This window comes from Cebus imitator, unplaced genomic scaffold (assembly GCF_001604975.1).
Source record: "Cebus imitator isolate Cc_AM_T3 unplaced genomic scaffold, Cebus_imitator-1.0 Scaffold61, whole genome shotgun sequence".
Taxonomy (NCBI): Eukaryota; Metazoa; Chordata; class Mammalia; order Primates; family Cebidae; genus Cebus; species Cebus imitator.
The window spans coordinates 6,896,319-6,922,969 of NW_016107376.1; the positions used below are offsets into that span (position 1 = coordinate 6,896,319).

A 26,651-nucleotide genomic window follows, 5' to 3' on the forward strand; every position below is an offset into this window, starting at 1 on the left:
TGGAATGCTTCTTCTTGGAACCTATCTGCCATGTTATGAGAAACCCTAAGCAACCACATGGAGAATAATTGAAGCCCCTTTGCCTGTTCCAGCTGAACCTCCAATCAGCAGCCAGTACCAATTTACAGCCATATGAATGAAGCCACTGTAGACCTTCTAGACGGCCCAACTCCAAGTCAACAATATATGAAGCGTAATACCCCCGGTTAACCTACAGGATTGGAAGAAGTAATAACAAATTATTATAAACCATCAAATTTTGGGATTTTTAAATACAACTATAGGTAACTAAAATAGAAATTGTTACCTGAAAGTGGGATCCCACAATAACACAAGGTCCTTCATTCCTTCTGGTAGACAGAAGGAATGAAGAATTGTGGAAGAATGGGAAGGAGACTATTAGTGGGGGCTAGAAGGGCAATGAGGAGATTCCTGTGGGAAGCTGGAGGGACGAGAACCCAAGCTATGTATTGGCAGAACGAGTAACAGAATGGTTGCGTTGGTAATGTGGAACATAGAAAACATGCCTGATAAATTTGTGGATCTGGCTAAGGAGATTTTCAGGCACCAAATATTGAATGTGCCATCTGGCTCCTTTTAGTTGCCTATGATAAAGAACAGAAGATACATGTTGAGCTAAAGAAGGACCTGTTCAGATTTCAAGTAGAATTTAGAAAAACTAAAAAGGAGCTACAACTTGCTATGTTTGATAACGCAATTGTTTTTCATTCCTAGTCTTTCCAAGAAAAAATTGTCGAAGTAAGAAATGACCTTGGTTTGAAGACGCAGTACAGGGTGCTGGGAGTGAAATACAGCTTTAGGGTCAATATCTCTGTTAACACATTAGAAATATTTAAGGACTGTCTCAAAGATCCTCTCAGTGAGGCAAAATGTACTGAGAATATTAAGGGTGTTTTCCCATAGCATCCTGACCTGCGGTCAGAGACAACCTGCAAACCCTGGCTCTGCAGAGAGAGGACTGCTTGAAGAGATCTGTTAGCAGCGTTTTGTCTAGTACAGATTATGGTTTGATACATGCAAAACTATACACATTTTAATGAAATTATATCAGCTTGAACTAAACAAACAAACAAAAACAAGGAAAGAGGTAGTTCAAAATGAAAAGATGCCTCAAGACCTCCAAACTTCTATGGGGAAGAAGTAGATCAAAAAAGAAACTCAATTACACACTTAGGTCATTTCTCTTGGAAAAAGAAGGATATCTCAGAGAACAGAGTCTAAAGCACAGAGGGCAGAAGTAAGAGGCACAGAGAATCCATTGCTGGGAGCAGAACTGAGTCATCAGTAAACTAGCTACATGCACCTGACTGGATTTCAAAATTGCTATGGACCAGTGACTTCTGTGTACCATCCATTTTCAACCTTTTTGAGTAGGAATATCTATTGCAGGTTTCCTGTGCTTGCCTCTTCATTTTATATTGGGTGTGTGTAGACCAGAAAACATGCCTCTTTAGTTCACACATCTTCAGATCAAGAGGAACTACACCCAAGAGACCCCTTCTGCACCTGGATTGATTTAAATGATGAGATTCTGTACATAATATCATAGTAAGACAAGACCTCAGATCCTTGGAGGGGATAATTATATTTTTCATGTAGTAAGGACACACTCCATTAGAGACCAGAGAGTGCTCTGTTTGGTGGCCCTCAATGAATCTTATTTCCTGGGATTCAGAGCTTTGTGTAGTTCCCTCCCTGATTGACTCACAGCTTGGCAATGTGACTGGCTTTAGACAATGGGATGTTAGCAAGAATGGTGTCATTGGAGACCTGATAAATACTTGCACATTGGGGCTTCTTCTCTTGGAACAGTCCTTGAAACCTAGCCACTAAGCTAGGAGGAAGCCTCAGCAACTTTGGGTAGGAGAACTGAAACCCCAGAAAACCCTTCCACCTCAGCCCTCAGTCAATGGCCAGCACCAACTTTCAGCCATATGAATAAAGCCATTTCGGATCTTCTTGTCATTCCAGCATCCAGACCACAGGTGAAGCAGAAAAACTACCTAATCAACCAACAGAATTGTGAGCTATGTTACATTGCTATTGTTTTAAATCATGAAATATATAGGTGGTTTTTATGCAGCAGTAAGTAGGTAAGTCAAACAGGCGGCTAATAATTTTTAGATAAAATTGTATAATAGCAGGGTTAAATATCATTTACTTTACACTTGATTTTTGCTGTACAGTCATGAAAAGGGCCATTTTGTCCAAAAATCCCCCACAACTCAAGGATTTTATTTATTTTTCCCAAGTACTTTGTTAATCTTTTGCTATTTGAATTTCTTTCTTTTAAAGTAACTTTATGTCTTCCTTGCTGGCTTTCTCTTTGATTTTTCACTGGTAAACTTGTGCTATATCCTCATTTATTAATGACTTGGCCTGTATTTCAAGCAGCTCTGAGGTACAGTTTCATCAACTTTGTAAAATCCTTCATCTATTGCAATATTTATAACTTCTTTCATAGTAGACTTCTGTACCTGAATTTATTATCTGCTATACTATTGGTGAGATAGATGGATAAATATTAATGCCTTGGAAGGAGGGACATTTTGTTGGGAATTAATTTGATAAATGGTCCGTTTTTAAGTAAACAGTTTCACAACATGATGATTTTGCTTCTGTTAACAACTCTGATAATGGATGTTCAGACTGGGGGCCCCTTAGGTTGATGGAAAAGAAATTGCAGTTTTTGCCGTTACTTTTATTTAAAAGTGGCCACTTCTTTTGCCATTAAAAGTAATGACAAATCCGCCATTATTTTTGCAGCAAGCTAATACCATTGTGTTTATAGCTGAGTAGGCTCTAGGATCAGCTGATGCTGGGCTTTCTGGTAAATGTTGAGTTGAAGCACGTGATTTAGGCTCCTGGTCTAAGACAGACTTCCTGCTTTTCACCCTGAATCTAAATTTTGACAACACTACATTCAGGTATAACTTTAAGGAGGGAGGGAGCCAGAGAGAAGTCTGGATTCTTAGATAAGGTCCTGACCTGCTTTACTGTGTCATGATAGGTGTGGAAGGGGTTAAAAGAAGGAGCGAGAGGATTGCTCTGAGAAGATAGCTTCTGCGTAGTCTACAGGGGGAGGGTGAAGAGAGGAGGTCGTCTCTTCTCTGGCTGATGTGACTTAGTGAATCTCCTAGACTCTCATCAACAAACGTAGTCCTTCCTCATCTCTTGCGGTGGGTTGGGGTAGGAAGGAATGGGCTAGAAAAATAGAGGAGGAGGAAAAGAGGCCTGAGGAATGCCATCCCTCTACAGTACCCATCCTATTGGAGGTAAACTACCCAGTGGATAATGGGAGGTTGGGAGTCACAAAATAGAGAAAAGAGATTGGTGTTACGGTCAGAGAGCAGATGATTCTGAATGTCTCTCTTTGTTCTGCCCTGTAGAAAGGAGAAAACAGACCTGAACAAAGGAAGCCACACCTCTGGCAGAATCGATTCAGCAATAGACCTAAGAGAAGCTGCCACAGGAAAGAGCTCTTCAGTCTGTAGTCGGAGTAAAGTTATCAGAATTTATTGCTGGAAAAAGCTGCAAGACTTTTTTGACGCCAGCTTTGCCTGAAGTCTGATACTAGAGCTAGGAGGGGGTTGACTTAAGGGAGGATTGAAGTGGAGAGAGGCTTTTCAGTGAAGACCTGGGGATCACAGGAAGGTTAAGCTGTGATTGATAGGAGTAAAAAGATGGAAAGGAAACGATGGTACCTTGAATTGGTGTATTTTAAAAAGTTGCCCCAGGAGTATGTCTTCTTTTATTGTTAAATGATAAGCTCAGTTATTTCCTCAAAGAACTGCATTTTTGCAAATGCTGAGTGGAACATTTATAGCTATAATGTAACATTGATATAATCTTCCCCTCAAAGCCTACTCTTTTGAGTTTGAACACACAAATTAAATATCTGACAAGAGAATATTTACATTTAATAAGCATTTTTAGTGTGAAATAAACCTCCAAAAAGCTGAAGTTGGATGTTTATAGGTACAGGACATATTGATTGATTCATTCATGAGTTCATTCATTCAGCAAATATTTGAGTGCAAGTCATTACTGATAACTAGTGATCATATTTATTCATTATTTTTAAAAATTTTATTTTCTTTGATAAGATTTCTTTGTAAAAACATTTTGCTCATAGTCATTGTAAGACTAACTTGTTGGCTATTCTTGGTAAAGTTCTTATTCTGTCCCTTCTTCCTACTTTATCACTGTGTATTTTATTTAGTAGCTAAAAGTATCTTAATTGAGTGGAGTATTTTTCAGATCAAGGCTGATCTGTTTATCCAATCATCAGAGGGATGGTTGACTTTTCCTTCTGCACATTCCTTAAAAATCAGTGCATATTTTGAGATGAAAGTGATCCACCATGCATGGAAACTCTCTGCTATTACTCTATAAACTTTTGAAGAGTAGATGTTCCAAATCAAGAAAGAAATGTGTTGTAGGCTAATAATTTCATCAGAGCATAAAAGAAAAAAAAATAAGCTTATTCCCTTGATACAATGTTTAACATTATATAGAAATAAGCTTTGTCCTTTGCTGAGAATAATAGTACAACCCTCTATGTGAAGATGATTTATCTTTTGCTAAACTGCCCTAACTGTTCATGACAGCAAAAAGACAGGTATCATTAACCTTAGGTGTTGACAATTTAGAATTCATGGGAATGTGTTAGAAAAACTATAGATGGGTCCTATCCCTGAGTTTGTGAAGAGCAGATGAATCCTGTGAACCATTGCCACTCATGCCTCACGTTGCTAGAAAGGAGTTCTCCTTGAATTCTCAGAGAGGTGATTTGGTTTTATGTACCTTCAATCTGAAGTTGAAGTAAAAATTGTTTTGAGGAAAAATGGATCTGTATTCCAATCAAAGCATATTCCAAGGTCCTAGAATCAAGCTTATTTGTAAATTCATAATTTATTAATAGTTTTTATTTATTTATTTTTTTAGATATAGTTTCACTCTTGTTTCCGAGGCTGGAGTGCAATGGGGTGATCTTGGCTCACTGCAACCTCTGCCTCTCGGCTTCAAGCGATTCTCCTGCCTTAGGCTCCCAAGTAGCCAGAATTACAGGCATGCACCACCACCCCCAGCTAATTTTTTTGTATTTAGTAGAGACAGGGTTTCACCATGTTGGTCAGGCTGGTCTTGAACTCCTGCTGTCAAGTGATCCACCTGCCTCAGCCTCCCTAAGTGCTGGGATTACAGGTGTGTGCCACCATGCCCGGCCCAGTGTTCATATTTATTAATGCAATATTGAAAAACATATTTTTAAAAGTTATCATGAGTCATAAGGGGTCACCAGCATTAAATTATAATTTTTTGTTTGTTTGTATTGTTTTTTGAGATGAAGTTTTACTCTTGTTACCCAGGAGTGCAATGGTACGAGCTCAGCTCACTGAAACCTCTGCCTCCCAGGTTCAAGTGTTTCTCCTGCCTCAGCCTCCAGAGTAGCTGGGGTTACAGCAAGTGCCACCACGCCCAACTAATTTTTATATTTTTAGTAGAGACCGGGTTTCTCTATGTTGGTCAGGCTGGTCTTGAACTCCCGACCTCAGGTGATTTGCCTGCCTCAGCCTCCCAAAGTGCTGGCATTATAGGCGTGAGCTACTGCACCTGGCCTATGATGTATTTTTAAATGGAACAAAGTAATGGAAAATTTAAGGAAAAAACAGATATTCTTCTACAAACTACTTTACTTAGGGGTAGAAGTTAGTGAAATGCTGATCACATGGTATCTGTACAATGAGAATACAGATGGAAAGGTCAATAGATGCTGTGTGCACATGAAAAACCACGTAGGGGGTAAACATTCTAATTGTGATACCTGTGGGGTTTTGCTATGAATGAACCAGTTAGACTTTTTCCTGATTCCAAAAAAGGGATGAAATTTTATTTATGGCTCAGAGCAATCTTGATTAACCCTTTTAATGCAGTGTTTTTATAGTAAACATAAGAATATCCAAATGCCTTCTACACTTTTTTTCTTTTTCTTTTCTTTTCCTTCCTTCCTTCCTTCCTTCCTGCCTTCCTTCCTTGCTTCCTTCCTCTCTCTCTCTTTCTTTCTTTCTTTCATTCCCTCCCTCCCTCCCTCCTTTCTCTCTCTCTCTCTCTCTTTCTTTCTTTCTCTTTTTTCTTTGAGAGAGAATTTTGCTCTTGTCACCCATGCTGGAGTGCATGGTGCGATCTCGGCTCATTGTAAACCTTTGCCTCCAGGGTTCAAGCCATCCCCCTGCCTCAGCCTCCCGAGTAGCTGAGATTGCAGACACTCACCACCATGCCCGCTAATTTTTTTTTGTATTTTTGATAAAGACAGGGTTTCGCTATGTTGGCCAGGCTGGTCTCAAACTCCTGGACTCCGGTGATCCTCCTGCCTCAGCCTCCCAAAGTGCTGGGATTACAGGCATGAGCCACCATACCTGGCCTCTATTAATTTTTCAAGTCCGTTGTAATGTTCCACCAAGCCAAAAATCCTGTGAGATTCTTCCTCCAGGAGGAGAAACTATTTTTCCAGAAAGTTTTCAACAGGATTTTAAGTCCTCGGTGCAGCTAGCAAAAACGTGGAACCAGCATGTTGAAAACACACAGTGGCCTGTAGGCCGGGAGTCTTTGTAAACTTTCCCATGTATCCTGTGGCAGCTTTTCACATTCCCTGGACAGATACTGATGAGATATCAGGCAAGTATGTGAGGGATGACAGTTGGTCTGGTGTGCAGTTTGTGAACTTACAGTCTCTTGAGAGGGCGCAGCTGTGGGTCTTCCCTTCGGCAGGAGGACCCTCCCCCTCCAAGAACTTCATTCCACTCTTCACTGTCTGAATTTCTACCACGTCCCCAGAGACTTCACTTCCTATGGGAAAGAGGCACTTGTTGACAACATCTCAGGAAAACCCATAAACATAAACCCAGCTTTATGTTTACGATATCCACACATATTCCCTCTCCAGCCCTCTGGAGCTTTGGCTTATTATTATTATTATTATTATTCATTTTGTTCCAAGGACATAGATCGGAAAGAAAAGTAAAAAAAAAAAAAAGCCCACCTTGTTCTCAGTTTAGGGTTTGCTATGCTGTAACCTACAAAGGGAAACTTGGCATTTTGGGGACTGTACAGCGAGACCCTGGCGTGCTTAGTCTTAGCCTGGTTAGTTACAAGGACATTTAAATGAAAGTGTTTCAGAAGATGTGAAATAAGACTTTGAAGCTATTCTTTCCCAAGGAAAGGTTATGTCTCCGAAGGCTAGTTTTCTGTTCCCTCCTTTATCAGTCATACCAATTTGAGACATGATGGATGTCAACCCCAATGGGACAGAGCCTGTTTTATTCATTGCTGTGGCCCCGGGGCCTGGAATAGTGTCCAACGCATGGTAGTTGAAAGAAAAATATTAAAGGCTATTTGTTGAAATGTAAATGTTGAATGATGAATATTGTCAAATGCTCAGGCCATGCCTAGTATTTCCATTAGTATCTAACAATCTAAAGAATAAGATGTTGGGAAATTGGTTGGATGGACTTGAAATTTAAACAGGCATTCTTTTTTTCTTGTCTTTTTCTTTTTTTTTTTTTATTTTTGAGATGGAGTCTCACTCTGTCACCCAGGCTGGAGTGCAGTGGCACAGTCTCAGCTCACTGCAGCCTCCACCTCCTGGGTTCAAGTGATTCTCCTGCTTCAGCATCCTGAGTAGCTGGGCTTACAGGCACCTGCCACCTGGCTAAATTTTGTACTTTTAGTAGAGACAGGGTTTCATCATGTTGGCCAGGCTGGTCCTGAACTCCTGAACTCAGGTGATCCACCCACCTCAGCCTCCCAAAGTGCTGGTATTACAGTTGTGAGCCGCCATGCCTGGCCATAAGACAGTCTTAGAACTTCATCTCGCTTACATGAAAAATTAGCTCATCTCCCTGTTTCCATTTTGCCCACTGTGAAAAAGGCTTTGGCTGTGTCGTTCTCATGACTGTAGAGTGAGGACACAAGCACACTGCTTAACAAAGTGCTCTGAGACCTCCCAAAGGGTAACACATTTCTATGTAGTGCTCTTCAACCCCAGACCTAGCTCATTCCTTTTCAGAAATGCAGGTGCTTAAACTGGCAGAGATCATGCTGTCTAGAGTTCAGCCCCTTGCTGTTGTCCTCTGCCAGCAGAACTGGGTCATTCAGGCTCAACATTAGTCCCCACGCCAGATAAATGTGGAAGTATCGTAGACAGTGCTTATATCTGCTGAATCGCCTCTTGAAGGTGTACCCTGTATTAATGTGCAGGGGAAGAAAAATGCATATTTTGTCTCAGTAGTTCCATAGTATTCCTTTTATAGAATGAGACTCCAACAGTTTCAACATACAAAGTTATCTCTTAGGAAGGAGGCCCTACTTGAGAGCCGGGGGACCACAGGCAGGGAGTCCTAACCCCAAGTTCCATTCCCACCCCCTCACACTGCCTGTAGTTATGTGACCTGGGGGAAGGCATTCAACCTCTGGGACTGCAGCCTCTTTATCTATGAAATAACATTGGCTTCCTGCCTCCCAAGGATACCAGAAGGAAGAATGAGTTAACATTTACATTGTACATTAGGAGCCTCCAAGAAAGGCCCTGAATAAGTAGGAAATACGATATCATAGGAAGAATGTCTTTTATTTTTGATCTGTTTATCTCTGTTAGGTTTTCTGGGTCCATTTCCTATATACAGTATTTTAAGAGCAGGCACATGTAAAACAAAGTGGTTTTTTTTTTGTTTGTTTTACCAAAAAAGTCAGCAAAAGGGAAAAAGAAAATTTTGAGCTCGACTCAGATGGGATAGCTGCGTCCCAGCTGCTGGGGCTTGTATTTGTTTATTCGTTTGTTAACTCTGATGGGAGGGGAATTTTGAGGAGGTGTAACTTGGTTGCTACTGGAAGATGTATCTGACTTTGGACCGTGTGTAGACAATAGCAGATAAGCTCTACCGATTTTTTATTTAAAACTTTTTATTTAACTTTTTGTGGGTACATAGTAGGTGTATATACTTGTGGATTACATGAGGTATTTTGATATAGGCATGCACTGTGTAATACTCACATCAGCATAAATAGGGTATCCATTCCCTCAAGCATTTATCCTTTGTGTTTTGAATAATCCAGTTATACTCTTTTAGTTATTCTTAAATGAGCAATTCAATTATTTTTGACTACAGTTACCCTCTTGTGCTAGAAAATACTAGATCTTATTTATTCTTTCTATTTTTTTTGTACCTATTAACCATCCCTTCTTTCCCCCAACCTAGGCTCTCCTATTGAAGAACAATGATAGGCACAGATGGAGTGGCCCAAGTTTGGGGTCCATTGGTTCGCTCCTGGAGGGTGGAAATTGTGTCACGTCTGTTTCTCTCTCCAGAATGTTTCCAATGTCTGACATACAGCTGCGAACGAGTTTGGGTTGATTTAATGAATGAATTGATGAGGGTCTGAATTGCAGCTTTATTCTTTCCTAGCTATGCACCCCCTTTCCTTCTCTGTAAATTGGGGGTAATAACACCACCGTTGCAAGGCTGTGGTAAGGGCTGCATGCGTGAAACATGTGGCATGCCCGGCACGCTGACACACAGTCACAGTAGCCGCCGTGATGACTGTTGGCTCTCCCATCATCAATGCCAGAAGACCCAGGGTGTGCTGTACAGCAAGAGCAGGGATAAATTCCCGTCCTGGCCTCATTAGATACCAGCTCCTGGAGAGCAATGAACTAGCCGTTTTGGAATTTGATCCCTAATCTGTATAAGAGGCTGATAGAATTCAGTCTGCTTACCAGCTCAATCTCAAGAAAATAGTCCAGTAGGATAGAGGGTCTTATAAGTCCTTTAAAAATCTTTTATTGTAACTACATCAGGAAAATACATCAATCATATTTATGAAACAAAATGAGTGACCATTTAGCTACCCCTGAGGTCAAGCCAGCACCCCAAGAGCCCAGCATGGGCCTACAGATCATTTGTAATCTTCTTTTACTTAGTGTTATATCATATGCACGCCATTTAGAATGTTTAATAATATGTTTGTGATAAAATATTCAAATATATGAATGTGCTACAATTTATAAATCACTCCCTGATTGTTGTTCCTACATAACTATATTAAGTTCTTCTGAACAAAGATCTGTTTTGTTCTCCTTTTGATATGACTTGCAGAATTACTGCACTGTTTCAGGCATTGTAGCTACATAACATGCTTTCTAAATATCTGTAAGAACAATTATGCCAATCCTCTTTCAAAAAAATTCTTAGTTCTTTCACTTATTTAGTAACTTTTCTTCTCACTTTTATTTTGGAATATTCTCAAGCTTACAGAAAAGTTGCCAGTCCCGTACCAACAACCTGCTACAGGATACCCATCACCTGCAAATATTTTAGTGTGTATTTCCTACAATCAAGGGCATAGAAATGGAACATTAGCATTGATATAGTACCACCATTGACATTTCAGATCCCATTCAAATGTTGCCACTTGTCCCAATAATGTCATTGATAGCAAAAAGATTCAGTTCAGAATCGTGTGTTGCATTTAGTCTTTTGCATGCCTCTTTCTCTCTCTTTTTCTTTCTCTCTCTCTTCCTTTTTCTCACTCTTTCTCTCCCTCCCTCCCTTCCTTTCCTTCCTTATGTACCTACCTATCTTCCCTCCCTCCCTCTCTCTCTCCCTCCCTTCCTCCCTTCCTTCCTTCCTTCCTCTGTTATGGTCTGTTCTATTCTTGATGGAGTCCCACTCTGTCACCAAGGCTGGAATGCAATGGCATAAGCTTGGCTCACTACAATCTCTACCTCCTGGGTTCAAGCGAGTCTACTGCCTCAGCCTCTTGAGTAGCTGGGATTACGGGTGTGTACCACCATACCTGTAGAGATGAGGTTTCACCATGTTGGCTAGGCTGGTCTTGAACTCCTGACCTCAGGTGATCCACCCACCTTGGCCTTCCAAAGTGCTGGGTTTATAGGTGTGAGCCACCTGCCCAGCCATGCATGCCTTTTTCATCTCCTTAAACCTGGAACAGCTACAGGGTCCTTTATTGATTTTTGTGAACTTGACACTTTTGAAGATTACAGGCCAGTTATTTTATAGAATGTTCCTCAATTTGTGTTTATCTGATATTTCCTCATGTTTACATTCACAGTTTGCATCATTGGCAGGAGTATCACAGAGGTTCTCGTATGTTTTATCAGCTGGCACAAGAGTCCAGTGTGCTCCATTACCATGATATTTACTTGGATTACAGTGGTATCTGCCAGAATTCTCCATCTACAATGTTCCTTTTCTCTTTGTAATAAATAAATATTTTCTTGGGAGCTATTTGTAACTATGTAACTATCTCTAAACTGTTCTAATTATTCATTCCTGTATTTACTACTGTGAATTCATGGTTTTCTATTTTATTCTATGGATTATAATTCATTATTAATTTAAATACCTCACTAGGAGGCCCTTTAAGGGTGTGTGTGTGTGTGTGTGTGTGTGTGTGTGTGTGTGACAATTCCCAGTTCTTTGAACACTCCCTTTTTGGCACAAAACGTTTGTGGCTAATCAGAATTTTCATGTCCACTCATCACCTACTCTCTGAAATCATCTATTTCTCCAAAGAGTCCTTTTTCCTTTTAATGGACAATGATATATAGAAACCAAAATCTGGCTGCTAGACGCTGTCTTGGCTTTTGGAATATTACTGCTCCTGGACCTTCTTGGTAGACAGAGCTAGGAAATATGTGTGTGTGTCCCAGAAATCTTAGTGCGGTTTTAATACTTCTGAAAATTTTAATAGCTTCTGAAGGATGAATGTGATAAATTTACCAAAAAATTTGGAAATTATTTATACTCCTTTACACTTAGTTTTGTGAATTTTGAATATAAAAATGTTAAGTTTTTCTTTAATTTTTTTTTGGCAGCAATAGAAAAAATGTTTTTCTTTGTGACACTTTATTAGAATATTTCAATTTTTAGGTTTGGGGTACACATGCAGATTTGTTATACAGGTAAACTTGTGACTTGGTGATCTGGGGTACAGATTATTTTGTCACCAGGGCACCAAGCATAGTATTCAACAGTTTTTTTTTTTCTTCTGAACCTCTCCCTCCTCCCACCAGTAGTATATAAGCATTCATTCTCTTTTCTCTACAACCTCGCCAGCATCTGTTACATTTTGACTTTTTAATAATAGCCATTTTGACTCATGTGAGATGGCATAACCTTGTGGCTTTGATTTGCATTTCTCTAATGATTAGTGACATTGAGCATATTTTCATACGCTTATTGTCTGCAAGTATGCCTTCTTTTGAAAAATATCTGTTCATTTCCTTTGCCCACCTTTTACTGGGGTTGTTTTTTGCTTGTAGGTTTAAAGTTCCTTGCATATTCTAGATATTAGACCTCTCTTAGATGTATAGTTTGCAAATATTTTCTCCCATTCTATAGGTTTTCTGTTTACTCTGTTGATAGTTTCTTTTGCAGAAGCTCTTTAGTTTAATCAGGTTTCATCTGTCAATTTTTGCTTTTGCTGCAATTGCTTTTGGCATTTTCATCATGAAATCTTTGCCAGTTTCTATGTCCAAAATGGTATTTCCTAGGTTATCATCCAGGGTTTTTATAGTTTTAGGTTTTATATTTAGGTCTTTTATCCATCTTGAGTTGATTTTTTATATGGTATAAGGAAGGGGTCTAGTTTCAGTCTTCTGCAATAGCTAGCCAGTTATCCCAGCACCATTTATTGAATAGGGAGTACTTTACCCATTGCTTATTTTTGCCAGCTTTGTCAAAGATCAGATGGTTATAGATGTGTGCCTTTATTTCTAGGCTCTCTATTTTGTTACATTGGTGTACGTGTCTGTTTTTGTACCACTACCATGCTGTTTTGATTACTGTAGCCTTATAGTACTGTTTGAAGTTGGGCAATGTGATTCCTCCAGCTGTGTTGTTTTTGCTTAGGATTTCCTTGGCTATTTGGGGTCTTTTTGGTTCTATATACATTTTAGCATAGTTTTTTCCTAGTTATGTCAAGGATGTCATTGATAGTTTGATAGGAATAGCAGTAAATGTATAAATTTCTTTGGGCATTATGGCCATTTTAATGATATTGATTCTTTCTATTCATGAGCATGGAATGTCTTTTGATTTATTTGCATCATCTCTGATTTTTTTGAGCAGCCGTTTTGTAATTCTCATTGTAGAGATCTTTCACCTCCCTGGTTAGCTGTACTCCTAGGCATTGTATTCTTTTTGTGACAGTTCTGAATGGGGTTGTGTTCCTGATTTGGCTCTCAGTTTGAGTGCTATTAGTGTATAGGAGTGCTGCTGATTTTTGTACATTGATTTTGTGTCTTAAAACTTTGCTGAAGTTGCTTATCAGCTCAAGAGGTTTTTGCGCAGAGACTATGATATAGAATCATGTCTTCTGAAAACAGGGATAGTTGGACTTCTTCTCTTCCTATTGGGATACCTTCTTTGTGACAGTTTTATAGACGAGAATATCTAAGACCAAGTGAATTGGTTGAGGAAGTCCAGTTGCTTGACTGTTTTATCACCCGATTCATCCATGTTTTGGAGTATAGTAATAGTTATTATTTTCTGTTGATGGGTACTATTTAATTGCAAGTCATAGCTTATTTATTCATCTACCTGTGGATGGACATTTGGGTTGTTTCCAGTTTTGGACTACTACACAGAAAGCTGCTATGGACATTCATATATGAGTCTTTGTATGGGATATGGTTTAATTTTTTCTAATATATACCTAGGAGTGGAATGGCTTAATCATATGTTAACTTTTTAAACAGCTGTCAAGTTGCTTTCCAAAGTGGTTTTACCATTTATATTTCCATGAGCAGTGCATAAGAGTTCCAGTTCCTCCATGTTCTTGACAACACTTAGTATAGTCATTATCTTTAATTTTTACTATTCTGGTAGGTATATAAGAGTATCTCATAATGGTTTTGAGTTTCACTAGTGACTAATAACTTTGAGCACTTTTTCATGTACTTATTTGCCATTCTTATCTTCTTTGGTGAGGTGTTTTTTAAATCTTCTGCCCATTTTTTATATTGGGTTGTTTGTTTTCTCATCATTGAGTGGTGTTTTTTTTAAACCGAGTCTTGTTCTGCCACCCAGGGTGGAGTGCAGTGGTGTGATCTCAGCTCACTGCAACCTCCACCTCCCAGGTTCAAGCGATTCTCTTGTTTCAGCCTCCTGAGTAGCTGGGACTACAGGCATGCACCACCACAGCCTACTAATTTTAGTATTTTTGGTAGAGATGGGGTTTTGCCATGTTGGCGGCCAGGCTGGTCTTGAACTCCTGACCTCAGGTGATCCACCCACCTCAGCCTCCCAAAGTGCTGGGATTACAGGTGTGAGCCACCACACCCAGCATCATCACTGAGTTTTGAGAGTTGTTTGTGAATTCTGAATATGTATCTTTTATCAGATACAGGCTTTGTAAATATTTTTTTCCAGTCTATGGCTTGATATTTCATTCTCTTATTAGACATGAGATGTTTTGATTATGTCTAAGTTTTGTCTGACTCAAGTTAGCAGAGGTTTCCTCCTAGATGTTTTATAGTTTTAGGTTTTATATTTTGGGTTAATGTTTGTGTACAGTACTAGGCATGGGCTGAAATATTTTTCCCTCAATTGTTCTAGTACCATTTATTCAAAAGTTTATTCTTTTTCTGATAAATTTCCAATGAATTATCTCTGCAGCTTTTTAAATAATCAGTTCTCCATATATATGTAGGTTTATTTCTGGATTTCTTTCTGTTCCATTGACATAGATATTTGTGTTTGCACCAAATCACACTTTATAGCTTACTATAGCTTTAGAGTAGGTCTTGAAATCAGGTAATGTTACCCTTCTGGTTTTGGTCTTTATGTTCTAAGTTGTTTTTAGCTATTCTCAGTTTTCTACATTCCATATAGAACTTTGAGTATGCTTATGAATTTTTATCAAAAAGTCCACTGGGACTTCTATTGAGCTTGCGTTTAAGTTGTAGATCAGTTCAGTTAGAATTAACATCTTAACAGTATTGAGTCTGCCAGCCTGTGAAAAAAGTATGTATCTCCATTTTCAAAATATTCGGTTTCTCTCAGTAATGTTTTATATTTCTCAATGTATAAGTCTTTTACATATTTTATCAGATTTATTTCTAAGTATTTCATATATTTTGATGCCATTGTGAATGGTATTATTTTTTTAAATGTCAATTTCCAATTGTTGTTAGTGTAGAGAATACAATTGCTGTTTGTATATAAATCTTGTATTCCACTTGTTAAACTTGCTTATGAGTTTCTGGTAGCTTTTTCGTAGATTCATTTGAAAAAAAAATTTTTTTTTTTTTTTGAGACAGAGTCTCACCCTGTCACCCAGGCTAGAATGCAATGGCATGATCTCGGCTCACTACAACCTCCATCTCCCAGGTTCAAGCAATTCTCCTGCCTCAGCCTCCCGAGTAGCCGGGACTACAGGTGTCTGCCACCACATCGAGCTAATTTTTGTATCTTTAATAGAGATAGGGTTTCACCATGTTGGCCAGGCTGGTCGTGAACTCCTGACCTTGTGATCCGCCCACCTCGGCCTTCCAAAGTGCTGGGATTACAGGCGTGAGCCACTGCGCCTGGCCTGCATTTTCTAGATAGATGATCATGTCATGGGTAAATAGAGGTTTACATCTGGTTTTTTTTTTTTTTTCCAATCTGGATGCTTTTTATTTTATTGAATTATTGTACTGTCTAGAAACTCCAGTACTATGTTGAGTACATGTGATGAGACTGAATGTCCTTGTCTTGTTCCTGATCTTAGGGGAAAGCATTCCATCTTCCACATTAAGTGTAATGTTAGCAGTAGACTGCATAGATGCTTTTTGTCTGGTTGAGAAAGTTCCCTTCTGTTGCCAACTTGCTGAGCTTTATCAAGAATTCTCAAAGACTTGTGGGACAGACAAAAGTGTATATCCACACACAAATTCACATGCAACTATATTGATTTCTATATCTATTATTAAAATCTATGAATTCAGGTTTCAACACCACAGGATCCATTCTAGTTTTCTTCCTTTCTATATATGTAACTCCCTTTTTTTGATAGTGAGAAAACTGGTTTCCATCCTCCTTCATATATTTGCTTATTTGATCAACCTCTTGTGCGTAACCATTCTCCCATCACTACTCCCTTCCTATAGCTTATGCCATGCCTTCCACATCACACCTGGAGTCTGGTGTTCACTGCACTGCTGCTGCCCTCCCTAATGCGGACATCCTCATTCCCCTACTTGGCCTCTGACTCCCTGGCCTGCAATGCTGGTCTGTGTGGACACTCATCTCGCCCTAACCATGCTCTGATTCTCTCAACTGGGTCATGCCCTTTTCACATGGAAGTCCCTTGTACTTGCTCATGCACTGACATCCTTGTGGATGTTACCCCTATTGGATTCTGAAACCCATGCTGGGCTGCATGCCTGGGAGACCATCTTTATCTGACACTGAATCTCTGCAAAGGTTGCCCTCCCACATGGCTAACGCCATGACAGGCTCCTGCTATTCAGGGACTCTCCTTTGCCCTTATTGGGCTCTGACATCCTGTCGTGACCACTCTTCTGCACTGATGCCCTCCTCACCCCTGTGGCTGTTACCTGCCATGGGAAGCCCCATAGAGAAGCTCCTCTTATCTTGCATGTCTCCTCCATCTCTTATCCTGCCCCAGCTTGGAGACCTAACTTCCATGGCCACAGCTAGACTCTTAGAGCTGAATTTTTCAGGAAGAGATAGGAAGTAAAGAAGAAGAGGAAGAACTCACTCATTTATTTTTCATGACTAACTTAGAATATTTTTTTACATAACTCAGATATTTTTCATTGTATTTTTTATTGAGATTTTAAAAATTTATTTTAGGAAGAAAGGACATATGTGACAGTACTTGGTCTATCTTTCGGAGGGTGTAGCTTCATTGTTGTAGAAGCATCTTTTATAAGGCAATTGTAGCCATAATTAAGGTCAACTAGTGGTATAACTAAGGTCAAAGCTCAGTATGTCCAGGGAGACAGGTACACACTGTAATCCAAGAGGAAATAGCCCAGACACTCAAGAAATTGCAAGACTGCCAATGTATGTCAGCAGACTGCAGGCAGAACCAAAGTGGGCAGGATGTAATACTAGTTTTGGCAACAATTCTTGTTTTGATGCATTTGAGAGTAAAAATGTATTTCTAGAGGTGGCTCTGTGAGCTTAGTTGATTGGTTGACTAAAATCTGAATTCAATGGTGGCCTCTATTCAATGAGGTTGAGATGCCAGAGCTTCCTTGAAATAATGTAGAGGCGGGAATCCAAAGGCTTAGGGAGTTAGGAAGGTTGAACTGAAGGCTTGATGTGTGACCTGTACAGCCACCTCCCAGCTACATTCCACAAGACGACCCAGAGAAATATTTCCTTCACGACGACAATAAGAAGTATATTAATGAAGGGGGTGCTGCGTCCTTGAACAGCTCTGTGGTTTCTCCTCTTTCTAGAAAAGTTATGACTGTAGTACAGGATGATGCCATTGAAATGGGTCCCCAGATTTCAAAGGAATGATGGAGTTCTAAAGCAGAGGGGCCAAGCGACAGCACTTAACTGCCAAAGGCGAGGTAAGTACCTCTCCCATAAAGGTCAGGAGGGGCATACTGGTAATCGGAATGTTTGATTGGCAGAGATCTTTAACAGTGGATAGTTAATCATGATGTCTCTTGAAACTAAGTATATGGGCAGTGTACATGGGCAGTGTACATGGGCAGTGTACTAGTGTAGTGCCCGATCTGTGTAACAGGAACTGAAGCCCCTTACCCAACTTTTAGACATAAGTAAATTTATAGACACAGAGCCTTTTGACTGAAAGGTAAGCCAGGTGCCCTTGAGGAAGGACCCTGAACCAGTGCCACATGCATAACTTCTCCTCTAAGACTTCTCCAAAGGGACCAGAGTTGACAACTGACAAACACCCACATTTTCTCTCTGACCCATGAGTGATGGCTTTTATTGTTGGAAGGGCTAAGCGGAAGCTCCTAGAACTTTCATTTCTACCAAGAGAATAAACCAGAAGCAATACTGCATCCTTGAGGGGATTTTGCAAAAGTCGATGCTGTCATCAAAGACTAGAAAAAAGGGGTAATAGTTATCACATCTCCATTGAACTCATCATCTGGTCTGTGCAAACGTCACATGGGTCTCGAAGAATGAGTGAGGACTACTATGAATTAAATGAGGCGGTGACTCAAATTCTAGCTGTTGTCCTAGATGTAGTATCTTTCCTGGAGCAAACTGATATGTCACTCAGCATTTGCTTTGTAGCTACTCACCTGCCTTTTATTCCTCACTGATTTGCAAGGATTGCCAGCAACATTTGCATTTACCTGTGAGGGCTTACCAGTATACTTTCAGTTTTGCCTCAGCTATGTCAGTCCTCCTGCTCTCTATCACATTTATTCTGCAGAGATTTTGATTGTCTTGACATTCCACAAACCATCACATTGGATGACCTCGTGGATGACATTATGATGAATGGATCTGACATTCACAAAACACCATATGCTTTACAGGCCTTGGTAAGATATAACGTGGGAGATAGGCCCCACAAAAATTCAGGAACCTGCTACCTCAGTGAAGTTTCTGGGGGCTCAATCGTCACTCCTCTAAGGTGAAAGGAAAGTTGCTGGTCCTTGGATGATCCACAATGGGAAAAGAGGAAAAATGTGTGTTCAGCCTTTTCGTATTTAGGAGGAAACATATGCCACATTTAAATGTGCTTTTGGATTCATTTGTAGAGTTATCTGTCAGGCTGCCAGTTTCAGGTGGTGTTGAACAAGTTCTGACAGGTCTCTGTGGCAAGTTCAGGCTGTGTACAAGCCGTTGTATCACTTGAGCCTTGTTACCCAGAAGGTCCAGTGATACGGTATTTATGGCAAATAGGAATGCGGTATGGAGTCGTTAGCAAGCACCGAAAGGAAAATTACAGCACCAAACTCTAGGATTTTAGTGCACATCTATGCCTTATTCTGAATATGGCTATTTGCCTTTTGGAAAATAGGACCTACCTTGCTATTAGGCCTTGGTAGAGATTGAATGCCTAACAGCGGTATGCTGGGTGATCATGTGATATGAATTTTTCATCATGAACTGAGTGTTGTTGGACCCTCCCAGATATAAGGCCATGTGTGCACAGCAGCAATTTATCATCAAATCGAAATGGTATCCAAGAGACTGGGGTTGGGCAGATCCAGGTGGCACAAGCACGTTGCATGGGCAAATGGCTTAGATTCCTTTGACTCCGAAGGTGCTTTGCCCCTTCCACTCATATGGTTTATGGCCTCTTTGGGATACTCCTTATGACCAGTTGAATGAGGATAAAATGACAAGACTCGTTATTTCATCTGGTTTGCAGATTTTTCTGCATTACACACAGGTATGACTCAGTTCCACTCAAGGGTGATCCTGAAGGATGCTGGTGAAGAAAAATGCTCCCAGTTGATAGAACTTTGAGCAGCAGATTTCATTGTATGCCATGTCTAGACTGAGAGATGGCTGGTAGTACAAATGGACCCTGATTCGTGGGCAGTTGCTAGTGGTTTGGATGGCTAGGGACCTGAAAGAAATTGGGTCAGAAAATTGTTGACAAGGGCTTCTTAGGAAGAGGTGAATGAATGGACATCTCATAATGGTTACCAGAAGATATTTATGTTCCATGTGAATGATGACCCAAGTGCATTCACTGGAGGGGAAGTTCTCAGTGGTTAGGTGGGAAATTCATGTACTCAGTGGGTGTCAGTCTCTATTCTTGGCCACTCTGGTTCCTACTCAATGAGCCCATAAACAGAGTGTCCATGGTGGTAGGCATAGAGGCTATTCATTGCCTTAACAATGTGGACTTTCTCTTACCACGGCTAGCCTGGCTAACGCTACTGCTGAAAGCCTAATATGTCAACAATGGAGGCCAACATGGATCCCCTGATGTGGCCCCATTCACCTGGGGAACTAGTCAGCCATCTCGTGGCAGATTGATTCCATTGAACCTTTTCCATCTTGGGGTGCGGGGAGGGCGGTCAGAGATTTGTCCTGACTGAAATAGACACATTCTGGACATGGATATGCCTTCCCTGCCATAATGCTTCTGCCAGGAGCCCCATCTCTGGAACTCACTGGGCACCTTATCCACCATCATGGAATTTCCGTGGTGATGTTTCTAATCAATGATTCCCATAGCATTGCTTCTTTCACAGCAGCGAAGTGCAGCAGAGTCTCAAGGCCATAGAATTAACTGGTCTTACCACATGCCCTGTCACCTGGAAGCAATGGGACAGATTCTGAAAAGTGTAACTGCTTAGTGAAGACTTAATTATAGTGTCATTTGGGAGTTACCACACTGAAATGATGGAGTCCATCTTAAAGTATACTGTGTGTGCTTTGAAATAGAACATCCATCCACCCCACAGCCAGGACATATGGGTCCTGGAATCAAGAGATGGAAGTGGCTCAGGTCACTATGAAACCCAATAATTCCCTCACAGAATGTTTGTTCCTCCTTCTGGCTACCTTGAGCTCTGCTTGTTTGGAGGTCTTAGTCCCCAAAGGGGAACTGCTCACCAGGATACACAGCAATGGCTCCGTCAGGAAGAGAAACACAATCAGTGAGATCTGCCAGATCTTACAGAGGCAAAAAGCATGATCGATGTGTCTGCTGAATCCATGAGGACCACTTCTTGCAGGTGCTCACTTCTGCAATATACATTCTGGGTAGTACTGGAAGAGTTTCAATTTTGTCAAGTAGCGAAAAAACAGCCATGTATGCTGATTTTATTTATTTGCTCATCGATGTGGAAAGAAAAGTCAGGGCTTTACAGTCAGTAGGGGTAGACACATCTTTTCCAGGCTTCCAAGGCACTTGAAGATGCAGTTAATAAGAAAAACTTTCTTTGTATCTTATCTGCATGAGTTACAGTATAGGACTAAAATACAGGAGGGATTCTGGGTGACACAAAATTGACGCTAAGTCAGTTGCACACTCTTTGAGCCAGTGCTGGTGATTCTGCTGAGGTTTTGTTCTTCATTTGCTCTGTGTACATCGTGGTTAAAGGGCCGGCCTGTGTCTTTAGAGCATTTCCTATATTTGGCCCTATTCTAAGTGTTGTAGTTAAGTACATGGACTCTGGAGTCTGATTGTGGTGGGGGTGCTGAATCCTGGCTTGGTCATTTTGCAGCTGTGTGATCTTTGGTGTTAATTAACCTCTCTATGCCTGTTTCCTTATCTGTAAAATGAGGACAATAGTTGTATCTATTTCCAATGTTGTTTGGAGAATTAATTAAGATGACATATGTGCAGTGCTTACAATAGTATTTGGCCCATGGTCAACAGTGAATACAGTTTAGCAATTGTTATTGTAACTTGGCAATGTGTGCTCTGAGTCTGCCTGCCAGGAATATAAGCCATTTGGGATCTCTGCTCTCTTTCTCTAGCAAACCTGCAGAACACCTGCTAAATAGCTCTTACAGACTGAATCCTGCATCCTCTCCCACCTCCAAATTCATATGTTGAAGTGCTAACTCCCAAACGTGACCGTATTTGGAATTAGGGCCTTTAGGGAGCTAATTAAATGAGGACATAAAGGTGGGGTGATAACCCGATAGGACTGGTGACCTTATTAGAAGAGGAAGAGAAGCCAGACCTTACTCTTTCTCCATCACGCGCAGAGAGAAGGCCACATGAGGACACAGCCAGAAGGTGGCTGTCTGTAAGCCAGGAAGAGAGGCCTCACCAGTAACCAGCCCTGGCACTTGAACCTTGGACTTCCCGCCTCCAGAACTCTGAGAAATTAATGTCTCTTATTTAAGCCACCAATCTAGAGTATTTTATTATGGCAGCCCTGGGAGACTAATAGCATTATGAAATTGCATTATTTAAATAATCAGGACAGATGTGGTGGCTTACGCCTAAAATCTCAGCACTTTGGGAGGCTGAAGTAGGAGGATCGATTGAGCCTAGGAGTTTGAGACCAGCCTGAGCAACATAGCCAGACCCTCCCTGTCTCTACTAAAAACAAAAAATTATCTGGGTGGTGGTGTGCCTATATTCCCAGCTACTTGGGAGGATGACCTATTATCACCTGAACCCAGGGGAGGTGGAGGCTGCAGTGAGCCCTGATCGAGCCACTGTACTCCAGCCTGGATGACAGAGACCTTGTCTCAAGAAGAAACCAAAAACCAAACCAAACCAAAAAAACCTGTTGCCTTTAGAGATAAAGATGGAACTGTGGAGTTTGAGTATCCTCAAATTCACTCATTGATGTGAAAGGCTGTTTGGAATTTTTTCTTCTGCATGTATCTCTCAGGTGTACAGTGTTCAGAAAATGGAAGTAGGGATTGTGTAAACCATATGGGTTTAAGAAAATCAGGGCCACGTGATTGCTTTTTGGAATCTTTTATCAAAGCTTTTCTAAGATCTTGATTAATTAGGAAATCTGAGAGAGCACAAGATCTAAAAGAGTTTTTCAGCCCACACTGAATTTCCTAGTTAATCTCTGGAAGATAAAGTCAGATTTGATTTCTATGTATTTTTACTTTGAAATGCGGAGAAAATGTCGAAACTTAGGCAGTGATCGTCCAAATTAAAAGTCATTCTTTTATGAGTTCCTTGCGTTTGCAAACAGGTTTTGCGCCTGGCAAGCTTGGACCCCGTCCATAGTGGGGCGCCAGGAGACGGCTGGGCCTCTGTCCCCAAGTCAGGGCTGGGTCCCGGGCGTCCCCGCCCCAGCCGGCGCCGGGACCGCCCGACTCCCCGCCCCTCCGCCGCCCACGCCCCAGCCGCAGGGGGCAGGACGGGAGGCGGGCGCCCGGCGCGTCCAGTCCCCCCGAGCCTTTTAAAGCGTGGCGCGCTGGGGCCGGGCACGCGGAGCTCCGCGGCGGAGACAGCGGTTCGCCTAGCTCCCGGGAGCGGTGAGAGCAGCCAAGCGCCTAGGGCTGCCCTTCCCAGGCCGGCGGGCTGCCCGGGCTCCCCGCCGCCTCCCCGTGCGCCCCGGGAGGGCCCGGCATGCTGCGCCCGCTGTTGCTCGCCGCGCTCTGCCTGGTGGGTCCCCCGGCGCCCGCGGGCGCCTGCCAGCTGCCCTCCGAGTGGAGGCCCCTGAGCGACGGCTGCCGCGCCGAGCTGGCCGAGACCATCGTGTACGCGCGGGTGCTGGCGCTGCACCCCGAGGCGCCTGGCCTCTACAACCACCTGCCCTGGCAGCACCACGCCGGCCAGGGGGGCCTCTTCTACGCGGCCGAGGTAGAGATGCTGTGTGACCAGGCGTGGGGCAGCATGCTGGAGGTGCCCGCCGGCTCCAGGCTCAACCTCACCGGCCTGGGCTACTTCTCGTGCCACTCCCACACCGTGGTCCAGGACTACTCCTATTTCTTCTTCCTCAGGTGAGCCCGGTGCCGCCGCCACCTCTCTGCGCCACCTCCCAACGTCGCCGTTACCTGGAGCCAGGCCGGGAACCCCGGGGGCAGCCTGTCGGTGCCCAGTGAGGATGCGCTTGGGGCGCCTCCCGCTTGCCTTCCTGGCTCTCTCTTGCTCCGTGTGACGTCCCTACAGACACCCTGGCTACCCTTGCTTAAGGCTGTTTAAAAGACAGGGAGGGTTTCTGTGCCATGCACACAGAAGAAAGAGCATTGCAGGCAAAAGCTCAAAGCGCGCTCCAGCAGTCCCTGTGACTCGGGTTTTTAAACTGGCCTCAGTGGGAGCAGATTGGGACGGTGAGAAAAACAATCTCTGAAATCAGTCTGCAGCTGACATTTTGGCTCTGCCCTTTCTAATCGTGATTCTGAGTACTGTACATTTCTTTCACCTTCTCAAGAACTTCCATAGCCTCACCTGTGTAAAGTGAGAAGCAGGGCTGGTTGAGCAGGAAACGTAATCATGCAGAGCACCTGGTGCAGAGTAGTGGCTGACCGACCAGCTGTCCGCCCTCTCCTCTTCCTGCTCAAATGCCAAGAGGTGAATGGTGTGGAATGCAGTCCAGCATCGCTTCATTATCTCGTATCAGCTGCCAGGTTAGGTGAAATAGCAAAGGTTTATTGGGGGGTAGTGATTCTGCTGCGGGTAAAATCCTGGGTCACAGCGCTTTGCGGAGCGGAGAGGTGAACCCGGCAGGAGGTCCTCTTGATTCTAGACCACTGGACTCTCCTGAAGTTCCATCAGCGTTGGCCTGTGGTCGAGATGGAATGCATCTGCGTAAGAATTCAGTCAATTCTCATTGACTACTGAATTTTTCTGAAATTTGAATAGAGAGCTCCAGGTAGAATCCTAAATTCTTTGGTTGGCTTCAGTTGAATTTGGAGAGGGATATGAAACAACTGAGGAAAGCATCAAAATGGAATGTAACCTATGTATCAAGAGGGTGAGTGAATTAATCCATCATTGTGGAGGTCGGTAGTAGTTGCAGTTTTCCCAGTCTGAAGTAGCACTAGGGATATTTGGAATGAGGCTGACCTGGGTCTGCAGATTCACTTTTAGCTCGCATTTCTCTGAGAAAGAAAACAGTTCTACAAAGTGGTGTTTGTAAGTGCATGGCAACACGTGTTTTCCATATTGAAGCCAGAATACCTAAGATTAAAAAACATGTCTTGCTTTGTGTTGGCTTGAGTGGTTCAGCTAGATTTTTTTTTTTTTTTTAAATTTCCAGAGAAGTATAGTTTCTAAATAAAGCTAGCAAGGACTGAGAGTGCCCTTCTCAATACGGAGGAACTTAGGGTTTCATGTTTTTAATTAGGAAAAATTCTGAGAATCCATCTATAAAACTGTTCAAAACCAGAACTTTGTTCTCCCAAGAAAAAAGCGCCTAAGTACTTGAGCAGGGTTTTTAAAGAAATTTTTATCATGAAACACAGTTTGTCCGATGGTTCCGTGGTGCTCAGCCAATTCTCATCTTTTTTGCTCTACCATGTTTACATAAGTTAGGGCAGAAAGACAAAGACAGTAGTCTGACATCTTCATTTCACAGGGCTGTCTTGCCTTGGAGTGTGTTAACAACTGAATACACATCATTCCTCCTCTGTTATTCTGGGACCCACTGAGATGAGACGGGGCCTCTGGTCAGTATCACGGGTGAGGGTGGCCGTTGAGACTCGCTGGTGAGCCCTACGTGTCCTTTTTGTTTTTAGACTAGAGTGTAACTTTCATCTCTTCTTGACTTCTTTAAGAATCATTCTAATTGATTTATGCCAGGCCCTGTAAATACGTTCACTAATGTGTACTGCATTTACTTTGCACTAAGTGCTTCATTTATTTACGTTTTTGATGCCATCCTTATGACATCACCAAGAAAGTAGGCACTATTATATTCTTTTTTTTTTGTTTTTAATGGAACGGAGTCTTGCTATTATCTCCCAGGCTGGAGTGCAATGATGTGATCTCGGCTCACTGCAACCTCCACCTCCTGGGTTCAAATGATTCTCCTGCGTCAGTCTCCCGAGTAGCTGGGATTACAGACACCTGCCACCACACCCAGCTAATTTTTTTTATTTTTAGTAGAGACAAGGGTTTCACCATATTGGCCAGGCTGATCTTGAACTCCGGACCTCAGATAGTCCATCTACCTCGGCCTTCCAAAGTGCTGGGATTACAGGCGTGAGCCACCACACCGGGCCAGCACTATGTTCTTTATGCAGATTAGAATACTAGGCTTAGAGGAGTTAAGATATTTGTTTCATGTTATATAGAAGATAAATACCAATGACAGAACTTAAACCTAGGTCCTTACAGCTGGCTTTCCTTTCACCAGGAAATAAGGAATACTCAGTGAGAAGGAAGACCCTTTAGGGGACTTGGAAGACAAATAGACAAACAGGCACCATATGCATACTTTTCCCCATGCTTTGCTCAAATTTATCTTTTGGATACTTGAAGGATAGACTCATGTAGTGTGAGACAAACAACTAGAAGTAGTAACTGTGGTAACTTCTCTAATGAGAGCCATGCCAGACATTGATGTGAAATTGGCAAGCCTGCCACAGTTGTCTCTGACTCTTGATTGAAGCTGGTACACTCTTGACTGTCTAGTCTACATGTCTGCCTCTTTTTTCCCCCCTCTTCTCCATTAGGATGGATGAAAATTATAACCTTTTGCCTCACGGAGTCAATTTCCAAGATGCCATCTTCCCAGACACTCAAGAGAACAGAAGGATGTTTTCTAGCCTTTTCCAGTTTTCAAACTGTTCCCAAGGACAGCAGCTGGCGACTTTCTCCAGTGACTGGGAAATCCAGGAAGACAATAGGGTAAGAATGGCTAAATCTTGCACCACAGCAAAACAATAGCATAGCAACATCTTGTGTGAATTTTATGACCAAAGGAGTCAATAATACTCTTCCGGGCCAGGCATGGTGGCTCATGCCAGTAATCCTAGCACTTTGGGAGGCCGAGGCGGGCAGATCTCAAGGTCAGGAGTTCAAGACCAGCCTGGCCAACATAGTGAAACCCCGCTTCTACTAAAAATACAAAGAATTAGCCAGGTATGATGGTGGGTGCCTGTAATCCCAGCTACTTGGGAGGCTGAGGCAGGAGAATCACTTGAACCCAGGAGGCAGAGGTTGCAGCGAGCAGAGATTGTGCCACTGCACTCCAGCCTGGGCGGTAGTGCGAG

At 42.1% G+C, this 26,651-nt stretch overlaps 1 protein-coding gene across 4 annotated transcripts in view; it reads left to right on the top strand.

The window, feature by feature from the left end:
* The window catches only part of CCDC3 (coiled-coil domain containing 3), a 133,450-nt gene that overhangs the window by 21,134 nt on the left and 85,665 nt on the right, over positions 1-26,651 (top strand). For 2 of the 4 annotated variants that reach the window (XM_037739033.1, XM_037739032.1), the window contains one exon: positions 26,112-26,286. In XM_037739033.1, coding sequence (XP_037594961.1) covers positions 26,113-26,286 — 174 coding nt within the window. In that variant the 5' untranslated portion in view covers position 26,112. Of the gene's footprint in view, positions 1-22,855; positions 23,436-24,390; positions 24,410-26,111; positions 26,287-26,651 lie in introns of those variants that run through there. The other 2 variants (XM_017529855.2, XM_037739031.1) reach the window with 2 other exon arrangements.